Source organism: Crassostrea angulata, chromosome 6 (assembly GCF_025612915.1).
Source record: "Crassostrea angulata isolate pt1a10 chromosome 6, ASM2561291v2, whole genome shotgun sequence".
Lineage (NCBI taxonomy): Eukaryota > Metazoa > Mollusca > Bivalvia > Ostreida > Ostreidae > Magallana > Magallana angulata.
This window is the reverse complement of record NC_069116.1, coordinates 40,826,628-40,848,619: the sequence shown is the minus strand read 5'-3', so window position 1 is coordinate 40,848,619 and position 21,992 is coordinate 40,826,628. Positions and strand designations below refer to the sequence as shown.

At 33.8% G+C, this 21,992-nt stretch overlaps 1 protein-coding gene and 2 pseudogenes across 1 annotated transcript; all 3 read left to right on the top strand.

The window, feature by feature from the left end:
* The first annotated feature begins 8,027 nt into the window (after positions 1 to 8,027).
* Positions 8,028 to 9,588, top strand: LOC128186932 (uncharacterized; annotated as a pseudogene).
* A 1,344-nt stretch (positions 9,589 to 10,932) lies between these two features.
* Positions 10,933 to 14,211, top strand: LOC128187510 (uncharacterized). Its single transcript, XM_052857933.1, has 4 exons — positions 10,933 to 11,074; positions 12,437 to 12,541; positions 12,723 to 12,818; positions 13,233 to 14,211. Exons 1-4 carry the CDS (start codon positions 10,933 to 10,935, stop codon positions 13,472 to 13,474), a joined length of 585 nt encoding a protein of 194 aa, XP_052713893.1. The 3' UTR covers positions 13,475 to 14,211.
* Positions 14,212 to 14,338: 127 nt separating this feature from the next.
* On the top strand, positions 14,339 to 20,261 carry LOC128186934 (uncharacterized; annotated as a pseudogene).
* Positions 20,262 to 21,992: the final 1,731 nt, after the last annotated feature.

Sequence of the window (21,992 nt, the reverse complement as noted above, 5' to 3'; positions counted from 1 at the left end):
GCAGAATTTTTTAAATTTTTTTGGTCTGATATTGGATCTTTTATATTTAATTCCTTTAAATGTAGTCTTGATTCTGGTATCCTTTCTCACTCACAAACACAAGGAATCATTTCAATCCTACCAAAAGGACAAAAACCCAGAGAATATCTTAAAAATTGGAGGCCAATTTCACTTCTTAATGTAACCTATAAGTTATTATCAAGTGTCCTGGCTAGCCGTATGAAGCCCATTCTTGTTGACATAATTCACGGTTTTTTAGCAGGGAGATATATCGGGGAGAATTCCAAACTACTTTATGATATTATACATTACTGCAATGAAACTAATACCCCAGGTCTAATTCTCATACTTGATTTTGAAAAGGCATTTGACTCAGTCTCTTGGAAATTTATTTCTAAAGTTTTAACATTTTTTAATTTTGGTGAGAATTTCCGAAATGCAATAAGAACTTTATTTAATAATGCAAAACTTTGTGTGATACAAAATGGTATATTTTCAGAATTTTTTAATATGGGCAGGGGATGTAGACAAGGGGACCCAATATCACCATATATTTTTATACTTTGTGCGGAAATAATGGGCCTTATGATAAGAAACAACATATTAATTGAAGGGATTAGTGTAATGAACAAAGAATATAAATTACTACAATACGCAGATGACACAGTGTTATTATTAAAAGGTTCGAAAAATTCAATTAAGTCAGCACTTTCTTTAGTTAATGAATATGCAAAATACTCAGGACTAAAACCTAATTATGATAAAACTAAGTGTGTAAAAATAGGACCCTTATCAAACAAATCAAATGAATATTTCAAGGATTTTGAAAAAGTTAACTGGTCTCAGGAACCATTTACAGTTTTAGGCATTACTTACTGTGTAAACTTAGATAATACATATATGTACGAGTTAAACTTTAAACCAAAAATCAATGAAATGAAACTATCAATAAGCGCATGGTCTAGAAGAATGCTATCTACAGCAGGACGTATCACAGTAATTAAAAATTTGATTCTTCCAAAAATTACGCATCTCTTAATAAGTCTTCCTAATCCTCCAAGAAAACATATAAAGGAAATTGAAACAATTTTTTATAATTACATATGGAATTCAAAAACATCAAGAGTAGCCAAAAGTAGCATTATTCAAAGTTATGAAAAGGGTGGGCTAAGAATGATATGTCTTGATTCTTTTTGCAAAAGCTTGAAAATCACCTGGATACGCAGATTTTTTAATGATGCTTGTCAGTCAAGTTGGAAAGACTTGATAATAAGTACTTTTCCAAATATTTTAAATATGACAATTGTTGGAAGACAAATACTATATCAACTGTCAAAAACTTGTAAAAATCTATTTTGGAAAGATGTTTTTTTGTCATTTTTTGAACTTAGAAAATGTACTGACAGTGAATTATCTATTTTAAGCCCGATATGGTTTAATGAGTCTATATGTATTAATAACAAATATGTCTTTTATAAGCAATGGTTTTTAAAAGGTGTACATCAAATACTACATTTTTTCAACAATGATGGTACAATAATGAAATACGAACAATTCTGTAACCAATATGATATTAAACCTCCGTTTACACATTTTTTAGGAATTGTAGATTGTATTAAAAAGTTACGGTTAAACTATGATACAGAAATTATTGTTCAAAATATTCCATATTATCCAGAATTTTTACGGATAGTTAGGAAAAATAAACAAGGCTCAAGAGACTTTTATGATATTTTTATTGATGAGAAATGGAACAAACCAAAATCAGAATTGAAATGGGAAAAGGAACTAGACATGAATGTAAATAACATATGGTGGAAAAGACAAAACTTATTATTTTTCAAAATAACTAACGACGTACAATTAAGATGGTTTCAATACAGGATTGTACATCGAATTATTGCGACTAATACTTATTTATGTAAGATAGGAATAGTTGAATCAGAGTTATGTACATTTTGTAGATGTAATGCAGAAACTATTTGTCATCTTTTTTGGGAATGTGAATATGTGAGTGAAATCTGGGATAATTTACTAGTTTGGATGAAGGACGAATTTGAAATAGATATACCATTGAACAAAATAGATGTTATATTTGGTAGATACTACAAATATTATAACATTTTCAATATAATACTATGTATTGTAAAGAGACATATATATAGAAAAAGGAGTAGAAAAGAATTACCCTCCTTTACTGGAATCAAACGTGAAATACTTTATTATTACAAATGTGAAAAATTTATTTACACGAAAAATTGTGAATTAGAGAAATTTCATGTAAGATGGGCGAGGCTGTCCTTTAATAATGATTGTTGATTTTAAGCCTTTTGCCCCTAGGATCTTAGATATTACAAAGTAATTTATTTTTGTTTACTGTAAAATGCTGATTTTTTGTACTTGATTATGATGCAGAGTAATGTGCATATACATGCAACTGAATGAGTGGGTGTATGAATGATGTTATTTGTAAAAACACCCTGTTTCAAAATTTTTTCAATATATATAATGTTAACTTATAGACTCCAAGGCTCCCCAACCTCGGCTATAAGAATACTTCTACATGTTCTGGGGTAATAAAAACAGTTATAAAAAAAAACAAAAACATTCCTATCAAACACTTCATCCCTATCTCTAAGTCTGGATGGAGAAAATTCAAACCTTGGGTCATATGATGCTGTTACCTCCCTTGGCCTTGAAAATAAAGGTACCTTAGGGTCGCTGGGCTTGGGTGTACTAGAATAACACGACTCAAGAGATTTTGGTGTTGTCTCTGCCCTACAAGATTTCATAACATCTTTTAACCGCATCAGAGAAAGAAAAAAGCAACATATTTTCCTTTATATGGAAGTAACACACATTTTGCTTATATTTCATACAGGTTTGCGATTCTGTAGCCCACATCTAACTGAGATAATTCAGCAATTCCTAATAATGTGGAATCGAGAGGATATGTAAAGAAGCTTTTCTTCTGCGTAAATGTTTTCAAAACCAGGAAAACATCTTCATTCTTTACAATATTGTTTATCAAACAAATATTTCCATCTACACGACAGCAATTATCTTTTCCATTTACTTTCACTTTGTATTTTTGAGTTGACACACTCTTGAACTGGTCACCATTGATCAGACTATCCAACAAAGGTCCATCCATTTGTGCACCTTTTAGAACTGGATATGAAATTGCATCCTTTTTAATAAATACCTGTTCAGAAAGTCTCCTTATTATTTGTTGTAATGGAAATTCTGGTTTTCTTACCATTCTTTTGAGTTTTGATAGGTAGTTTTCATATGGGAAAGATAAAATGTTGTCTAAACTTCAAAACAACTGTGCCTGTTTTGCCAAGTGTACCAGGCAATGTATATTATATACTGCATTTTCATCGCCATACATTTCACAGAAATGTTTCACAAAAGCTACAAGCAATTCATGAACAACCATTGTATGTAGTTCCGAGAGATTTTTTCAAAAGTAAATGGATTCCAACTGAAAGCATAAAAAAAATTTGTACATATTAATGTGTAAAGTGTTTTTCAGCACCGAAATGCCAGTATAAAGCAAAAACTGTCGCAGTTCAGAAGCCTTCCAGCGATCAATATCTTTGACAGACCTCGGTTTTCTTGCAAAATCACTTTGAATATGATTTGATAGATTTACTAGATGCAAAGAAATTTGTTCAGTCATCTGGGTACCAATTCTGCATGTTAGTGGCCCTTTAATCCAAAGTTACAGCATTCTTTTCATTACACCTAAACAGACTAAATGCATGTAATCAATAGGGAAACCTGTGTAGGAAAACTGGTTTTATTTATGGTGAAATGGCTTACCTAAGTCATCATTACATCCTGATATTTGATGACTAGTTGTGTATATTCATTATTTTGATCTTATTAAAACATAGTTAACTTAAACACAACGCGAAGTACTTGCATATGTTGCCTGATCCTCCATTTGTAAACATTTTGCGTAACTTCCTGTTTAACTTTTGTTTTTCGAGCCGTTTTGTGAGCTTCGCTCTGATTGGTCAATCGGTGTTAGGGAAATCCAATCGGTCAGTTCGATAAAAGTTATTGATTTTCCATTGTCTAGTACGATTTTAATACACTATTTGTTTAGGCATGCCATATTGTGGGATATATTTTTGTATCAATCGGACGTCAACTTCCTGTTAAATGACGACTTTGCTTATTTTTTAACCAAAATTTTCTAACAAATTTTCGTCAAAGATTTCTCAGCAACTGTTTATCGCAGATGCTTGAAATTTTTACAGAGTGTTTGTTAAGGCATGCCATATCGTGGGATATATTTTTGTACCAATCGGACGTCATCTTCCTGTTAAATGACGACTTTGCTTATTTTTTAACCAAAATTTTCAAACAAATTTTCGTCAAAGATTTCTCAGCAACTGTTTATCGCAGATGCTTGAAATTTTTACACAGTATTTGTATAGGCATGCTATATCGTGGGATGTATTTTTGTACCAATCAAACGTCAACTTCCTGTTAAATGACGACTTCGTTTATTTTTAGCCAAAATTTTCAAACAAATTTTCGTCAAAGATTTCTCAGCAGCTAGTTTTCGCAGATGCTTGAAATTTTAACACACTATTTGTTTTGGCATGCCATATCGTGGGATATATTTTTGTATCTATCAGACGTCAACATCCTGTAAAATAATGACTTTGTTTATTTCTTGCCAAAATTTTCAAACAAATTTTCGTCAAAGATTTCTCAGCAGCTATTTATCGGAGATGCTTGAAATTTTTATACAGTGTTTGTTAAGGCATGCCATATTGTGGGATATATTTTTGTACCAATCGGACGTCATCTTCCTGTTAAATGAGTACTTTGTTTATTTTAGCCAAAATTTTCAAACAAATTTTCGTCAAAGATTTCTCAGCAGCTGTTTATCGCAGATGCTTGAAATTTTAACACACTATTTGTTTAGGCATGCCATATTGTTGGATATATTTCTGTACCAATCGGATGCCAGCTTTCTGTTAAATGTCGACTTTGCTTATTTTGCATATTCACATCAGAGCGGGGGTATCACTAGTGAGCATTGGCTCACAGATATCTTGTTTAGAACATTTTTTTGAGTATTTTTCCACTTTTTGAGGATCAGGCACATTTATTAATATTTCTGGAAAATATTTATTTTCCAACTTTTTCCTTAGAGTTTTTTATATTTATATATATTTCTGGTGAATGTTCAGATTTTCTGATTTTTGTTTATTAACAAAGTATTCATATTTTGAGAATGTTATTCAAATTCTTCATATTTTTTAGTTTATTATTCACAACTCATATTTATAGCCATAGTGGTTATCTCATATTGTCATTGTTTATCTTGGATCATCGTATCATTTTGTTATATAAATTATTAATTTGCAATCAGTCTTTTGTTGTCACTCTCTGCCAAAAGCACATCCAGTGATTCGAATTGAAGCCTGTAAGGCAGTCATTGCTTTAGCACATAGCTAGTGGACAATCTGTGACACGGCCATATGATCAGCAGATTGTTTACTGGTTTGCAGAAGCGTGCACTCCCTTCCTTACTATATTTTGGTGCCGTGACCAGGATGTGCTCTTAAAAATGGCAAGAAGAACTCAGAAAAATGTTTAGGGATGAGTTATTTGATGACCATGGTCACAATAAATCCCCTGAAAAAGTTGGTCATAATGAATTATTAGAACTTTCAGAAACCATTAAAGACATTAAAGATGCTGTCTGGTGACTATTAAGATAAAGTTTTAGGAACTTGATAGGTACATATATTATATAAGTAAATGCATTTAGTATAAAAATACTAATATTTTAAAAGTATTATTATTAAGATTAGCGGTATATTTTTACTTTATGAGTTTCATAGCTAGCCCTTTTCACAAAAATTCTTAAGATTTTTCGTAAGTTTTAGACTTTAGAAATTCGTAAGTCAATTCTAAAGTGCTTTTCACATACGCACTCGTAAGTAAAAAAATATTCGTACGATAATTCTTGCAATTTTAGTCTACGTGCACACTTACGATTTCACTTACGACAAAAAGCTTTCTTGACAATTTACTTTCGTTTCATATGCACATGCGCGGTACGTATTTCCGTGTTTATATCGTTTTGTCGTCTGACCACCTAAAAATGGATAAAATAGCAAAGAGAAAACCTAACTGGTCAAACGAAGAGATAGAGGTGTTGATACAAGGTGTCACCGATAACATCAGACTGATAAAAGGAAAATTTACACCATCGATCACCAATGAACAAAAAATCGTTGCTGGGTCGAGATAACGTCACAGTGAGTACACGATAGATTATATAGACTTAATAAAACTGGGTTGAATCAAGTTGTTTTGTGAAGAACAAAAATGTACAAAAAAAAGATTTCAACTTTATATATCCAGCGCTATCACCGAAGCGAATTTAAAAATTTCCTCCAATGCATGATGCTTTCGTATCATTTGGAGAGCAAAATTTGGTAGGCTAAATGTACAGCTTACGTACATGTCTACAACTGTAAAATTGATCACAATGTAACATAAGTAAGATTTAAATTTAACTTTAAGACATTGTGATTAAACAATAATGATAATTATTTTTGATTAGTGATTTTTTTTCATCCATGCTTTAAAAGCAAAAAAAAAATTATCATAATTTTAACTCCACATAAGTTGTGCAATATATGTACATTTTCAAGTTAATAAGCAACACTTGCCTCTCTATAATAAGATGATTAAATTTTTTTAAATTTATATAACATGAACTCCATCTTCAAATATATCATAGTAGATAGATAAGATGAGAGAGAGAGGGAGATAAATAGCCCCTTGTATCATAGTGAATCAAAACTTTATAAAAGAAATTGAATTATTTGAATGCTTTCAGGGTAAATGCAGTAAACTGTTATAATTTTGAGAGGGAGGTGTGCGACGTAAAGAAGAAATGGCAGGATTTGAGCTCCCAAATCAAAAAACGTGAAGCTTAGAGGAGAAGAGGGCTCCATGCCACTGGAGGAAGCCCTAGTGTTCTTGTTGAGGAGTTAAAATCATGGGAACAGAAGGCATGTTATAAATTAGAAAACTATTTGCAGTGAATATATCAGTTCAGTTGTGAGTTAACATTTTTCTTTCCTTTGACATTGACTTCATTAAAATACAAACAACTTGCCATTTTGAAGTAAATTTATAAAACGTTATAATTTACATTATGATGAAGTAATTTCCCATAATAATTGTTTTATTTGTAATCTTTTTTTTTGTCTATTATGTACAAAATGTAACTAAGAAACCAAGAATTTTTTTTCATGGTATATTGAATTTAATGGACATGTTAACAATTTTACTTAAATCTAGATTGTTGGAACAATATCAAAGTCCTGGAAGGGGTGCCAGGAGGGGTTGACACCTCAGCTCCATCACAAAGTCTGATTATGGAGAAGGGTAATGCATGAATTAATTACAAAGTTTTGCTATATCCACAATTTTCGTTTGATGGAGGAAATGTAGAAAAAAAATTCTTTGTTGCTTATGTAGTGTCACAGGTGGTGAAAATTTCACATTTTAACCAAGACTCAAGCGCCTGTTTCATAAAAGCCTTTAAATTAAAAAAAGCTTATGAGTAAGACCAAAAACTTAAGTTGATTGTAAAACCATGCAAAATTACTGGTTTTGTTTAAAATTGCTAGTGTAAATAAATATTACTCAACATATTACCTTTTTAAAAGATTAAAATCATTTTCTAGTTAATATAGTTAATAAGAAAGTTCTAAGCAGAATGAAATTTTTGGTCTTTGTCGTTTTTTGTTTCTTTTGTTTTGTTTGTTGTTGTTTTTTTTTTTTTTTGTTAAAAGGGCCTCAGGGACTCTGACATACCTGGAATGCCAGTGTGCTAACCAATGAGACCCGATATATTGACCTGACTTTCATGCACCTGTGAACCAGGTTTCATAGTAATAGTTATTTTCTTTACATAATATTTTAACAAACTTTTTGTAGAAACATCATATGTGTTCGAAGCATCCCCTGCCTCCACCATGCAAATGAAACCCTCTATTCCAGGTAAACTATGCACATTTTTAACAACTTGGCTAATTTCAACAAAACTTGCCACAATTCATCTTTTGGATGAATGGCTTTAAAAAATATTGATAATGAAGACATATTTGATAGTTGATATTTTCCTTCGGCATCCAGTCACGTGGTGTCATGTGAGATATGCTTGCTAGTTCCCAGATCAGTTTTGCTGCTATTCCCAGTGCGAGCGCACGTGCTTTGGTTATAATTGTTATCGTGAAATTTAATTTACGCGGAATTTTACGCTGTGAAATATGACTGATTCGTTATTGCAAAGACTTGCTAAAGAATTGGAAGTTGACGAACATTTGGATATATCTACTGAGGTGGCAAATGCCCCGAGTAATCTCGGAAGTCCTCAAAAAACAAGTACTCCGATAAAGGAACAGCAATCTGTTCCGGAGTCATTAAGCGATTCGATAAAGTTTCTGGTCGAATCACAACAAAGACAGTTTCAAGAATTTCAGTCTTTGGTGATTGAGGAAATCAAATCCACAAATGCGCGGATTGACACTTTTTGTGAGGAGCCCGCTACCAAGAAAAGAAAATCATCTAACGATGATAGAGAGATAGATAATCTCTCTGTAGAAAGAAACTCTTCGCAAGAAAGAGAGGAAGCTAAGCCAGACGGTAATATTTCAATTTTGTCTAAACTTTCAGACAAATTCACTTCTTCCGAAAAGACGGGGCCGTGTATTAATTCAGAACTATCTAAAATTCTGAAATCTATTGTTCGCGATCGGCAAACAAAAAAGGATGATGAAAATAGAAGAACTGATCTATTGGAGAAGAATCCTCGCCCCAAAAACTGTGATTACCTCTCTACTCCGAGGGTTAATCCCGAAATTTGGAGAAAGATTTCAACAACTACGAGATCAAAGGATATTGAATTTCAGAAAACACAATCCTCTCTTCTCCGGGCTTTTGGACCGGTTGCGTATGTTCTGGAAAAACTGGTTGAAAAGGATCCAAAAGGCGAAAATGAGGAAATTTCACCGCTAATCGAAAGTCTTATGGATACCGTGGTTGTCCTTTCTATGGCTAATGATGACATGAATGAATATCGAAGGAACAACATCAAGCCTGATTTGCACACGGATTGTAGATCCTTGTGTTCTAACCAGGTTCCGGTGACGGAAATGCTTTTTGGAGATAACATTGCCGATCAACTAAAATTGATTCAGGAAGCCAACAAAGTTGGAAAGAAAGTTGACAAATATCAATCGTCAACAAAGCCTTTTTTAGGAGGCCTTCTTGGACAAATGGATCCAAGAAGGGAAAGACGGGGTGGGGGAAACAAACCCGAGACAACACCCAGTCATCCGTATGGAACAAGGGCAGCAGTGTGCGGACCCCTTACAAAGCAAAGAAGTTCTAGACTCGCAGTTCAGTGCACACATTGCTGGTCGTATATCAAAGTATATAAAATACTGGCAAGAATTGACATTAGATACTTATATTCTTGATATTGTTAGAGGATATAAAATTGAATTTAGTGAAATTCCATATCAGACAAGGGCTAGACCCACAGTTGCTTGTAAGAGTGATTCAGAAATAATTGAAGATCTCATTCTTTCCTTCGAGAAGAAGGGCATAATTCGCAAAGCTAACCATTGTGATGATGAATTTATATTTACGGTTTTCACGGTACCAAAATCCGACGGATCCTTTAGACTTATTTTAAATCTTAAACATCTCAATGAATTTGTTGTGTACAAACATTTCAATATGGAACATTTTCAGTCTGTTTTAAATATTATGACTCAGAATTGTTACATGGCTAAGATCGATTTGAAAGACGCATACTACACGGTTAATGTGCACCACGATTTTAGAAGATTTATTTGGAAGGGCAATGTTATGGAATACACATGTCTGGCAGTGGGACTAAGTTCGGCACCAAGAGTTTTTACAAAATTGTTAAAGCCAGTATTTGCTTCGTTAAGATCAAAAGGATTTATCTCTGTAGTTTACATTGATGATGTGTATTTACAGGGTGCAACGTTTAAAGAATGTGCAAACAATGTGTTCTACTCTTGTGATCTTTTGAAAAAATTGGGATTTATCATACATGAAGAGAAGTCAATTTTTAAACCTACGCAGTCATTTGCATTTTTAGGATTTGAAATTAATTCTGTTGAACTGACAATAAGTCTGACTGATTAGAGGATAGCTACCTTGCGGCAAAAGATTAAGTTTATTCAACAAAATTCGTACACAATTCGCAATATTTCAGAACTCTTGGGATTATTAACTGCTTATTCAGTGGCAATTCCTTACGGAATGTTGTTTTCTAAAACGATTGAAATTGAGAAGATTGAAGCATTGTCAAAGAGTTTTGGAAATTTTGATTCTCCTATGAAATTATCAGAGAGAGCTTATTATGATATGATGTGGTTTTATGACACTGTGTTGAACACTTGTGCTCCGATAAGACGTATTAATCCTCAAATTGAGTTTTTCACGGATGCATCGTTATCCGGATGGGGCACAGTATTACGTGATTCTAAAACTGGGGGTAATTGGACAGAATCAGAGGTTGCTTATGCCCCGAATATTAATTATTTAGAATTGTACGCAGTTTTTTTAGGACTGAAGAGTTTTTTATCAATTCTTTGTGAAAAACATATAAAGATTCATATTGACAATTCAACTGCTGTTGCTTGTATCAATCATTTCGGGTCAACAAGATCTTCAAAATGTAATGATATTACAAGAAAAATTTGGGAGAGTCGGAAAATTAGAGACGACACAGAATGGATGTTGAATTCAAAAATATTTGATGCATTGTGTAAAAGATTATTTTTTAATAAAGCAAGACAGGGCCGAAGGAATTTTAATTGTTCCGTATTGGGAAACACAGTTATGGTTTCCGGTGCTAATGAGGATGTGTGTAGCTCCGCCCATAAAGATTCCGAACAGCACAAAGACATTGAAGTTACCGAATCGGCTGTCTGCGATTCACTCGCTTCACAACAACTCCACCTCCTCGCTTGTCATGTGTCCGGCAATTATACGAGGGACGCGGTTTATCAGAGGAATCAGTTTCAATCATTATGAAGTCCTGGCGAAGGTCTACTCATAAACAGTATGGCATTTATATAAACAAATGGTTTCAGTTCATAGATGGGAAAGTTGATCGATCTGATAAAGTTTCGGTGAACTTGGTAATTGAATATTTAACTTCACTTCATAAATCAGGACTTAGTTATAGTGCGTTAAATACAGCAAGGGGTGCTTTATCTTCCTTTGTCTGTTTAGATGATGACTCGAATTTAGGGGAACATTCGTTAGTCAAAAGATTTATGAGAGGAGTGTTTAACATCAATCCCAGTTTCCCACGTTATTCCAGTACATGGGATGTTAGACAAGTGTTAGATTATTTAGTTAGTTTAGGCAAAAACCGACACATGTCATTATTAAGTTTATCAATGAAATTGGTCATGCTATTGGCCTTAGTTTCAGGACAAAGACTGCAGACGTTGAAAGCGTTAAACATTGAGTTTATGACTGTCAATAAGAATTCTTCTGTAATAATTTTTGATGTTAAGGAATTAATGAAACAGAGCAGACCAGGTTTTCATTTGAAATATCTTCAATTTAAGCATTATGTAGATAATCCTTGTATTTGTGTTATTTCTTGTATTTTAGATTACTTAGATAAAACAAAGGTGTTTAGAAAGAATGTTTCGCAATTGTTAATTTCAACTCAAAAGCCGTATAAAGCGGTATCTACTGATACTTTAGCTAGGTGGCTTAAGTTGTGTTTACAGAACGCCAAGATAGATACTGTTATTTATAAGGCGCACAGCACTCGGGCGGCATCTTCGAGTGCGGCGAAATCATCAGGTGTTCCGATTACTACGATCATGGACAGTGTTGGTTGGACATCTGCTCAGACTTTTGCGAAATATTATGACAAAAACATTGAAAATGATGTTTGTTTTTCTTCAGGAATTTTGTCAAAAACGAAGAAATAGTCACATTGTACAAATAAATATTGTAATTGTTTTGGAAGTACGTTTTTACATTATCCTTAAGCATGTATCAATCGACTTTAAAGTCTCACATGACACCACGTGACTGGATGCCGAAGGAGAATTGATAAATTAAAGGAGACTTACTTGTAAGGCGAACTTTGATTGAAATTCTTCGAGGCAATCAGGAACGTCGGGGCAGGTGCCCGACCCTGTCCCACCCTTATATAATTTTTATTATTAATTTGCAATTTATTCAAATTATTTTTCAGTTTTCGATTGATCACATGATTCTTTAAATACTGATCTGGGAACTAGCAAGCATATCTCACCTGCCCCCACGTTCCTGAATGCCTCGGAGAATTTCAATCAAAGTTCGCCTTACAAGTAAGTCTCCTTTAATTTATCAATTAAACATGCAGTTCTCATAAATATTATTCCTATTTCAGAAACTGCTTGTGGTGAGGATGTCCAGCAGGAAGAACAGTTTGAGACAGGTATTCTCTTTCTCTCAGCAGACAACAGAAAGTTATGTTAACTTTTACTGATGAAACACTCATGTTAAAGTTAACTTGTTAAACAATTACTCAATCGTTAATGTTAATTTAGTAAATTCTATTGATTCTTATTCTTAGTGAGGATCTTACTGTAAGAAATACCTTTTTTTTTCTTTTACAGTGGTCTTTGCCAATTCAATGCCGGATGTGAACCCTGGACAAATATGCCCATCTTCAAGAAAGCAGAATATTCGGAAGAGACCATATTGTCACGATGGTATCATTACCTTATAATAATTCAATTTTCTAACCAAAATCCAAATCAATAAAGATATGGGGAAAACTCTCTGACGGACATTTGTGAAAATTTAATGACTGTCAATAATTTTCTGAGGAACTGGATAAAAATGATGTTGAGTGTTTTTCTATATAGGATTATTCTCTAATAAATATACATGTATAATGTATTGACAAACCCTGAAATCATAAGCAATTTTTGTGTCAAGTATGAGTGTCTAATGATCTTTTGTATTTGGTGTATAATACCAAAGCTTGGCTCTATTTGCATGGTCAGAAAGACAGGCATACAGACTGGCAGTCAAGGTTATTCCTTTATACCCAAAATACTTTGTTTATGAGGGATTCTTTTAAAGAAGAAACCCATTAAAGGAATGCTATTTACTTATTTCAGGTGATGAATCATACAACCTTAGAAGAGAATTTCTTGATGGGAAAAGAGAAAAAAACAAAACTGCGGAGGACTACAGAAAGAAGAAGATTTCATTGCTGGAGAAAATTGTTCAACAGCAGAGCGAGCTTATAGAGATACAGAGGAGAACAACAACCGCTCTGGAAGTCATAGCTACGAAATTTCATGAGTCAACTCAGTCTCCCTCGCCATATTCACTTTCACCTGTTATAAAATTTAGTTAATACATGTAGTTTAATCCTTACAAATTTTATGTGAGTTTAAAGAATTTGATGCAATAACATAGGGATACAGTGGACCCCGCTTAATATGATATTTATTTTGTCAGGCAAAATTATTATATTAACTGGACTAAAATAATAATCGAACCTAGCTAAATTCAATGTGAGTAAGTATGACATGTGACTATTTACGTTCTGTATTACTATTTTAATCAAGAAAGGGTAATTTCCAATGCAATTGATGATGTGTTCTATAAATTTATCTTTATTGCATCAAAAAAGTTAATTTTATTTATGAAATTAACTATAACAAGCTGAGAAAATTGCTCAGATCCACCAATATGCTTCCGGTGGGTTGACATGCTTTCATTTTGTTTTCTTCCTCTACAATGTACTTCTGGTTTTGACCAAATCTAGTTAGGCATTCATCAGACAATTTGTTTTATAAAAACTTCTTCCATGAAGGTATTCTTATTAGCTCACTTGTTCATAGATATTCTAATTACAGACATTTTTGTGATATTGTTAATATCTGGCAGCAAGAGCACTTATATACTTATTGTTTTAAAAATGTTATTGTTGAAATATTGTTTCAAAAAATGACATTGTTGAAAAACCAAAATTGTTTTTAAAAATGTTATTGTTGACAAACTGACCATTATTAAAAGTTTTCACTGTTCTTTACATTTGTCATTTTTTTCTATTCAGATCACAAATAGAAATTGATAAAAGATTTTTAAGTTCTTTTCAAATACATGTACTTTAAAATCACAATGTATATGTAGAGATGTACATTATTTATCTTGCCATCTGATAGTCTCATTTTGACAAATGATATTTAAAAGCGTTGCACAATTATTTGTCTCAAGGCAAATCCATCATTATCATTTCCATTGTATAGATCATGGTTGTGGTCATCGTCGGAACCCACGGGTTTTCTATCCGTTACACTGCTTTCAACCCGTGGGGGCAATGCTCCAAAGACGCTCGTTTCGCATAAATATTCATTAGTTTAAAACAGCCAATCAACATCAGTGTTATATCTGTGTGGAACTCTTCTGTAAAGAAGATATCTTTAGTAAAGAAGCATGGCTTCGGCCATGGTATGCAGGTTGTGTTATGGATTTATAACAGACAAGAAGTCGTACAGAAAAATAGAGTCGTTGAAATCTCTGGAAACACCGTTGAACTATTTATGTTTAACGAGTCCAGGTATATTATGTTGTTTTTGTTTTAACAAAATCAACAAATTAAACAAAATAGATCTCGACCTGCGCACACGAGTTGAGAAGTTAAACGTCGAAAAAAGCCAGCTAATCGGTGAGCTCAAGTCTTTGCCAGGTTTTTCGGTAAACGAGGCAGGTCTGTTGATACCCCACCATCTCAACACAAGCCAAAGCGCCCTCTAACGAAAACTCCGTTAAAACATGGAAAGTCGAGGAAGGAACTAGTTTATAGTACTAGTAGTACATGTTCCCCAGTGAAATCAGAGGTTTCCACAGCTCTCACGTGTACACTTTCACATCAAGAAAAGTCAACCCAAACCAGAGTGGCTGACAACGATTTTGAAGTCAAGGTAAATAATATTTTAGTTTTTTTTAAACGTATACATGCACATTACATGAACTTTATTACTATAGTAAATTAATGAAATACATACATAAAAGAATATGAACATGATATTTAATAACAAAAAAATCAAATACTACTGGCGAAAGACCAAATCTTGCCATTGAAGTATGATATCTCACCAGTACAATGTTATGTCACAAATTTACACCTATTATTATTTAATATTATAGAGGTGGTGAAAACTGGTACTTGGTGAGATTAGGTCTTTGGCAGGTGGTGTAACTTAATGGTTTATATGCAGTATGCAATGGTCCTGATTCATGAAAGATGAAAATACTTTGCTTTGTGATAAAACAATTGTATTTTCATTTTAGGTTATCGTAAAGTATAAGGGTATAGAGCGAGTCAGAATAGTACACGACACAAAATGGAAGACACTGGTTAAACAGATCCTCAACAACAATCAGGCATCTATGAGAGCATTATCAAAATACCAAAATGTCAAAGACGATATGCTAAGTGTTATTAAAAATCAGATAAAAAGTGAAATGTGTGAATTGTCAAAGAAAAGGAACACAATACTGGCTACAGAAAATAAGAATCTTCTTCACTTTGATTCACATAAACTATCCAGTGTTTTAAAAGACAGAGCACCATATCTATTTGATATTCTCAACTGTATAGTGAAAAAGAAACACTTCATTACAACTGCAGCATCAGTACTTCTATATGGACACAGCCAAAGATTATGTCAACTTCAGTACATTGTGGGTCTCTCATTAGACAGATGTGGATTGACAAAAGAGGTGAGAAATTAACCACTTGTTGTGTGTAGGTTTTTTTAATATATATTTTTTTACATTTTGAGAAATATTTTACTCTATTCTTAGAGTATTGTCAAACTATAAATGTGTCTATAGTAAAGACAATCTCACTGGATAATTGAGTTGAAACTTCCAGTGAAACATTAAGCTACAAATATATTAGGGTATATACTAAATGTACTTGCAGGATAACCAAGAATAGATTCTCTAATAATATGTAAATAAAAAAATATATGTCATTTTGACATTGCACGGATTACAACTGATGCATGACATGGGTATATGTGTGTCCCCAAGAAGTGTCCTTAGGAAGAAGAGGGATCTTGTTGCAGAGCAAAAGGAAAAAATAAAATCCACTGTTACTGCATATGGCCAACAGTGTGAGAAATCAGCTATCAGTCTACCGCCCCTGGAAATGGAATCTTCCTCTTGCCTTGAAGGTGAGTTCTGTTTTCTCTGTACAAAGTAAATTTTTTAAAAATCTACTTTGAATTAACTGTTTTTCAGTTGTGAGTATTGGTACATCAAGTGCGGCATGTGTCCAAAGATGTGAAGAATTGGCTCTCAGTCCACAGCCCCTGGAAATGAAATCTTCCTGTTGCCTTGATGGTGTGTGTGTTTTCCAAATTTAAATTTTTCTTTAAAAGTACGAGTTTTCCTCATTTAGGTTAATTCTTACTTTCAGCACAGCTATATCAATGATTAACCGATTTTTTTAAAAATCTACTTTGAATTAACTGTTTTTCAGTTGTGAGTATTGGTACATCAAGTGCGGCATGTGTCCAAAGATGTGAAGAATTGGCTCTCAGTCCACAGCCCCTGGAAATGAAATCTTCCTGTTGCCTTGATGGTGTGTGTGTTTTCCAAATTTAAATTTTTCTTTAAAAGTACGAGTTTTCCTCATTTAGGTTAATTCTTACTTTCAGCACAGCTATATCAATGATTAACCGATTTTTTTAAAAATCTACTTTGAATTAACTGTTTTTCAGTTGTGAGTATTGGTACATCAAGTGCGGCATGTGTCCAAAGATGTGAAGAATTGGCTCTCAGTCCACAGCCCCTGGAAATGGAATCTTCCTCTTGCCTTGATGGTGTGTGTGTTTTCCAAATTTAAATTTTTCTAATCAAACTGATTCTTATAAATAATTATTTTTTAAATGAGGATTAAAAATTGTATCATTTTAGCTCTGGGTACTGTTGCATCAGACAAGAAAGTGTGTGCTTCTGGTAAAGTTGAAAATCAGGAAAAATTTGACAGTTCAACACTGGACTCAAGGAATTCTATTGATGGTAAGTGATGTATACCGGTAAATTGTATTAAGTATCATATAATTCTACTCATATAATAAAAAAAAAAACCACACACACAGCAAAAACCCTGATAAACGCAACAATAGGATTGTGTCAATGAGAGACAATATTTAGATGTTATTGTACGTGGAAAATTCCAACTGAAACTCTGATTGAATTAATTTGTTTCAATACAATGTTCATGTGTTTTCATTCATTGTATTAACTGTGTTATAATTACAGATGAGTCCGTGTTAAAGACTTCCATTCATTCTGAAAAGAATCTACCATCAATAAAAATGTTAGGAGACAACATTGATGTTACCATAACACCATCTAAAATGACATCAGATGCCCAAAGAAAAAGTCTTCATTGGTTTTTGGTCATGATGAAACTAAAAAACATAACTGTGAAAGATATGGATGTCTCAGAGGTGTGTTTATGTTTGAGTCAAGTACATGTACTTTCAACATTTTAAATATGCTTGATGCATATTCAATTTGCATGTATTTTAGATTATTTTACATTTGAATATTCTTTTCTTTTTTTTAATTTAAAGCTCAGGCACGAGAAAAATATCTCAACCCTGCCAAAAGCATGCTGGATCCCAGACAAATGTCAGCAGGAATCACTGAAGGAGAATATAAAACATCACATCTCCCACATTCTTCTAAAATATGTTGACTTTTTAAAACCTGTGAAAAGTGTCGTTCCTCCTTATATTGCACACAAGTTTATTGAACTAACTAAGACCAGTCTGTTTTTTTGAATTGTGAGCTGATTGAAGCTAGTGAAAATAGTGCTAGTGGCATGATTTCAATCATGCAGCGTATTTATGAACTTTCAGTTCCACATGCCAGACAAACGGACAAAAGAGTTATTGAAAGGGTTGTTTTTGGTGGGGATGTACTGACAAACGAAAGGGCTACAATTACAGCACAGCAGAACATGCAACTGAACAAGTGTGATGTTGACAAACTTGTAGGCCTAATTCACCGTCCAGAGGGTCTTCACAGGGAAATGAATTTTCTTATCGTAAGTGGAAGAGATGTTCATTTTGTTCTGTTTCTTGATTTTATCTTTTATTGTTTTTATTACTGGTATCTGCTTGAATATCTCAGTCATATCATATTGAAAAAGTTTATAATCATTTTTATTATATCTGATATCAAATTACCACTTCACACAATTTTTGTGTAAAGATTTTAAAATAGTTATGTTGTTAACAAAATGATTATTCCAGCACACGTAAACTAATTTAGAATTTTATATATATTCAAACAGATGCCTTTTACAGTTACTGATTTTGTGGGTTTTTTTGTTTTTATTTTTCAAGTTAAAGTATTATGCATGCATTGATTTGTTCTTTACATAATTTCCAGAGTTGATTCCCAGATTGTTTCTTATATGAAGAATGATGTTCCCGATCCATTCCACTTGACGACATGGATATTATCGTGCTGTATTATCTGTAATTATTTCTATTTTATAAATCTGATTAATGCTTGTTAATGAATGCAAGGCTAAGTGTGTTAAAATCTTCTATCCTGAAGCACATAATGAAAAGACAATAAATTCTGTTAAATTATTTTCTGTGAAAAAAATAAAAATGATGATGTATTAAATGTACCACAGTATACATTTTAATAGTACGTTAAAAATATGTGTGACAAGTTTCATTTCTACAGGGAATTTATCAACAGTTCTACACCGAGAAAAGTTCTTCAGACAAAGGCAGCCTGTACCATCTGAGGAACCTGATCAATAGACGGAATGTTACAGGACCTGAAGATGTGACGTCAAACTTTAGGTACATGTACATTGTGTCACTGAATAATTGAGTATCAATATTTAAAATGATACATGTACTGTATCAGTGATGCCTTTATGTAAAAGTACTTATGCCTTACAATTATAATTTAATAGGTCCCATCAACAATTTGTTGATGATGTTACAGATGCATACATAGTGGGGACTTTTCTAGACAACATGAACATGGAAGCCCTTTCATCTGTGCCAAAAGATTTGCCTCCATTTTTCTTGCTTAGTAACGAGCAAATTGCCAACTGGTTATTGAAACAAGTAGACGTAGTTATGGATAGTTTACAACTGAACAATTTTTCAAGCTTGAACTTTCTCCATGATAAAATTTCTAAACTAGACAGAGATGAGTCAGTTCTGAATTCAATGATGTCGGAGACAGGCTATGCTTGTGCTGTCTGTGGAAAAACATACTCTAGAGCAGCTTGGTTCAAAAAGCATCTGCAAAAGAAACATACTTTTGTCTTCTCAGATTCTGAAACATGCAAGTTGAAAGTTAATCCTCTGCACTCTTTCCTTCAGATGTCATTGCTTCTTAGAGATACCATTGATTCCTACAAAATGGGAGATGGCGACAGGATTGTTAGGAATGCGTACTTTGAATGGTTATATGCCTCATCCCTTCACCATACTAAGTAAACTGTCTGGCTGTGGAAAATGATTGCTTATGTCGACGCTGTTTTATCTCCAGCCGAAAGTGCGGAATACAAATGGAATATGACGTGAATTTGAAAGGTGGTATCCAAAATAACATTCCTAATGACAACTGTGTTGAATTACAAGTTGGTAATATCAAACGGCAACTGAATACTCAGGGATCTAACAAGTCTTTCCAATCAGCTCAGAATATCTGCATGACAACTCAAGTTGTGGAGGACATTATCGAAAATTTACGAAAAACTGTTAGAAGTGTAACAAGAGGCCCATGGGCCACATCGCTCACCTGAGGAACAATAGGTATGATAAAATCAGATTAATGGAGTCATAATACAAACTATCTGGACAATGTACAATAATACATGTAGATCCTGGATATTCTTATGTTTATAATCATTAGTCCCTTTTCTAACAGGATGATTTTATAGTCATATCATATGTTGAGTATTGCAGTTCTCAAAAAGATCCTTAACAATTGTTTATATATGGGATATAAACGTACATCAAACTCTGAACCTTCGTGTGAGGCCAAAGAATTGTCCTTGGGCCAAAGTCTTAACAATTATAAAGAATCATCTGGCTGATAAGTTTCTGAGAAGAAGATTTTTAAAGATTTACCATATATATACCTTTGTTAAACTTTGATCCCCCATTGTGGCCCCACCCTACCCCCGAGGATCATGATTTTCACAACTTTGAATTTACACTACCTGAGGACGCTTCCACATAATTTTCAGCTTACCTGGCTGATTAGTTTCTGAGAAAAAGATTTTTAAAGATTTACTCTATATATACCTATGTTAAACTTCGACACCCCATTGTGGCCCCACCCTACTCCTGGGGATCATGATTTTCACAACTATGAATCTACACTACCTGAGGATGCTTCCACACAAGTTTCAGCTTTTCTGGCTGATTAGTTTCTGAGAAGAAGATTTGTAAAGATTTACTCTATATATTCATATGTAAAACTTCGACCACCCATTGTGGCCCCACCCTACCCCCGGGGATCATGATTTTCACAACTTTGAATTTACACTACCAGAGATTGCTTCCACACAAGTTTCAGCTTTCCTGGCTGATTCGTTTCTGAGAAAAAGATTTTTTAAGATTTACTCTATATATTCCTATGTAAAACTTCGATTTCCCGTTGTGGCCCACCCTACCCCCGGGGATCATGATTTTCACAACTTTGTATCTACACTACCTGAGGATGCTTTCACACAAGTTTCAGCTTTCCTGGCTGATTAGTTTCTGAGAAGAAGATTTTGGAAGATTTACTCTATATATTCCAATGTAAAACTTCGACCCCCCATTGTGGCCCCACCCTACCCCCGGGGGTCATGATTTTCACAACTTTGAATCTACACAACCTGAGGAGCTTCCAGTCAAGTTTCAGCTTTGCTGGCTAATTAGTTTCTGAGAAAAAGATTTTTAAAGATTTACTCTATATATTCCCATGTATAACTTCAACCAACCAATAAGGCCCCAGCCTACCCTCGGGGGTTATGATTTTCACAACTATGAATCTACACTACCTGAGGATGCTTCCACACAAGTTTCAGCTTTCCTGGTCTTATGGTTCATGAGAAGGAGATTTTTAAAGATTTACTCTATATATTCCTATGTTAAATTTCGACCCCCAATTGTGGCCCCACCCTACCCCCGGGGGTCATGAATTTCACAAATTAGAATCTACACTACCTGAGGATGCTTCCACACAAGTTTCAGCTTTCCTGGTCTTATGGTTCATGAGAAGAAGATTTTTGAAAATTTCTCGAAAATTTTCATAAATTCCTAATTATCTCTCTTTGCAAAAGGGCGTGGTCCTTAATTTTCACAACTTTAAATCCCCTTAGGCTAAGGATGCCTTGTGCCAAGTTTGGTTGAAATTGGCCCAGTGGTTCTTGAGAAGATGTTGAAAATGTGAAAAGTTTACAGACAGACGGACGGACAGACGGACAGACAGACAGACGGACGACAGACAAAATGTGATCAGAATAGCTCACTTGAGCTTTCAGCTCAGGTGAGCTAAAAACTAAACACACAAGACCAGATGTTGACAAGACAGCTGATATTGAAACAAAAGGCCCAGGGGCCACATCGCTCACCTGAGCAACAATTGCCTTAATTCTGATCAAATTAGCATTACAGTATCAAAATATCTTGACAACTGAGTACAGTAGATCTTGCTAATAAAAATTGAAAATCTGCCAATTTTTATCCACCTCATCTTTTTTTGGTAAATACCAAGCCCCTTTTGTTGTTGTACCTGTAAGAAGATTTTTCTCTATTCCTATATAACCTCCCTCCCCCCCCCCCCCCATTTCATGGCCCCACTTTTCTCTAGGGAAT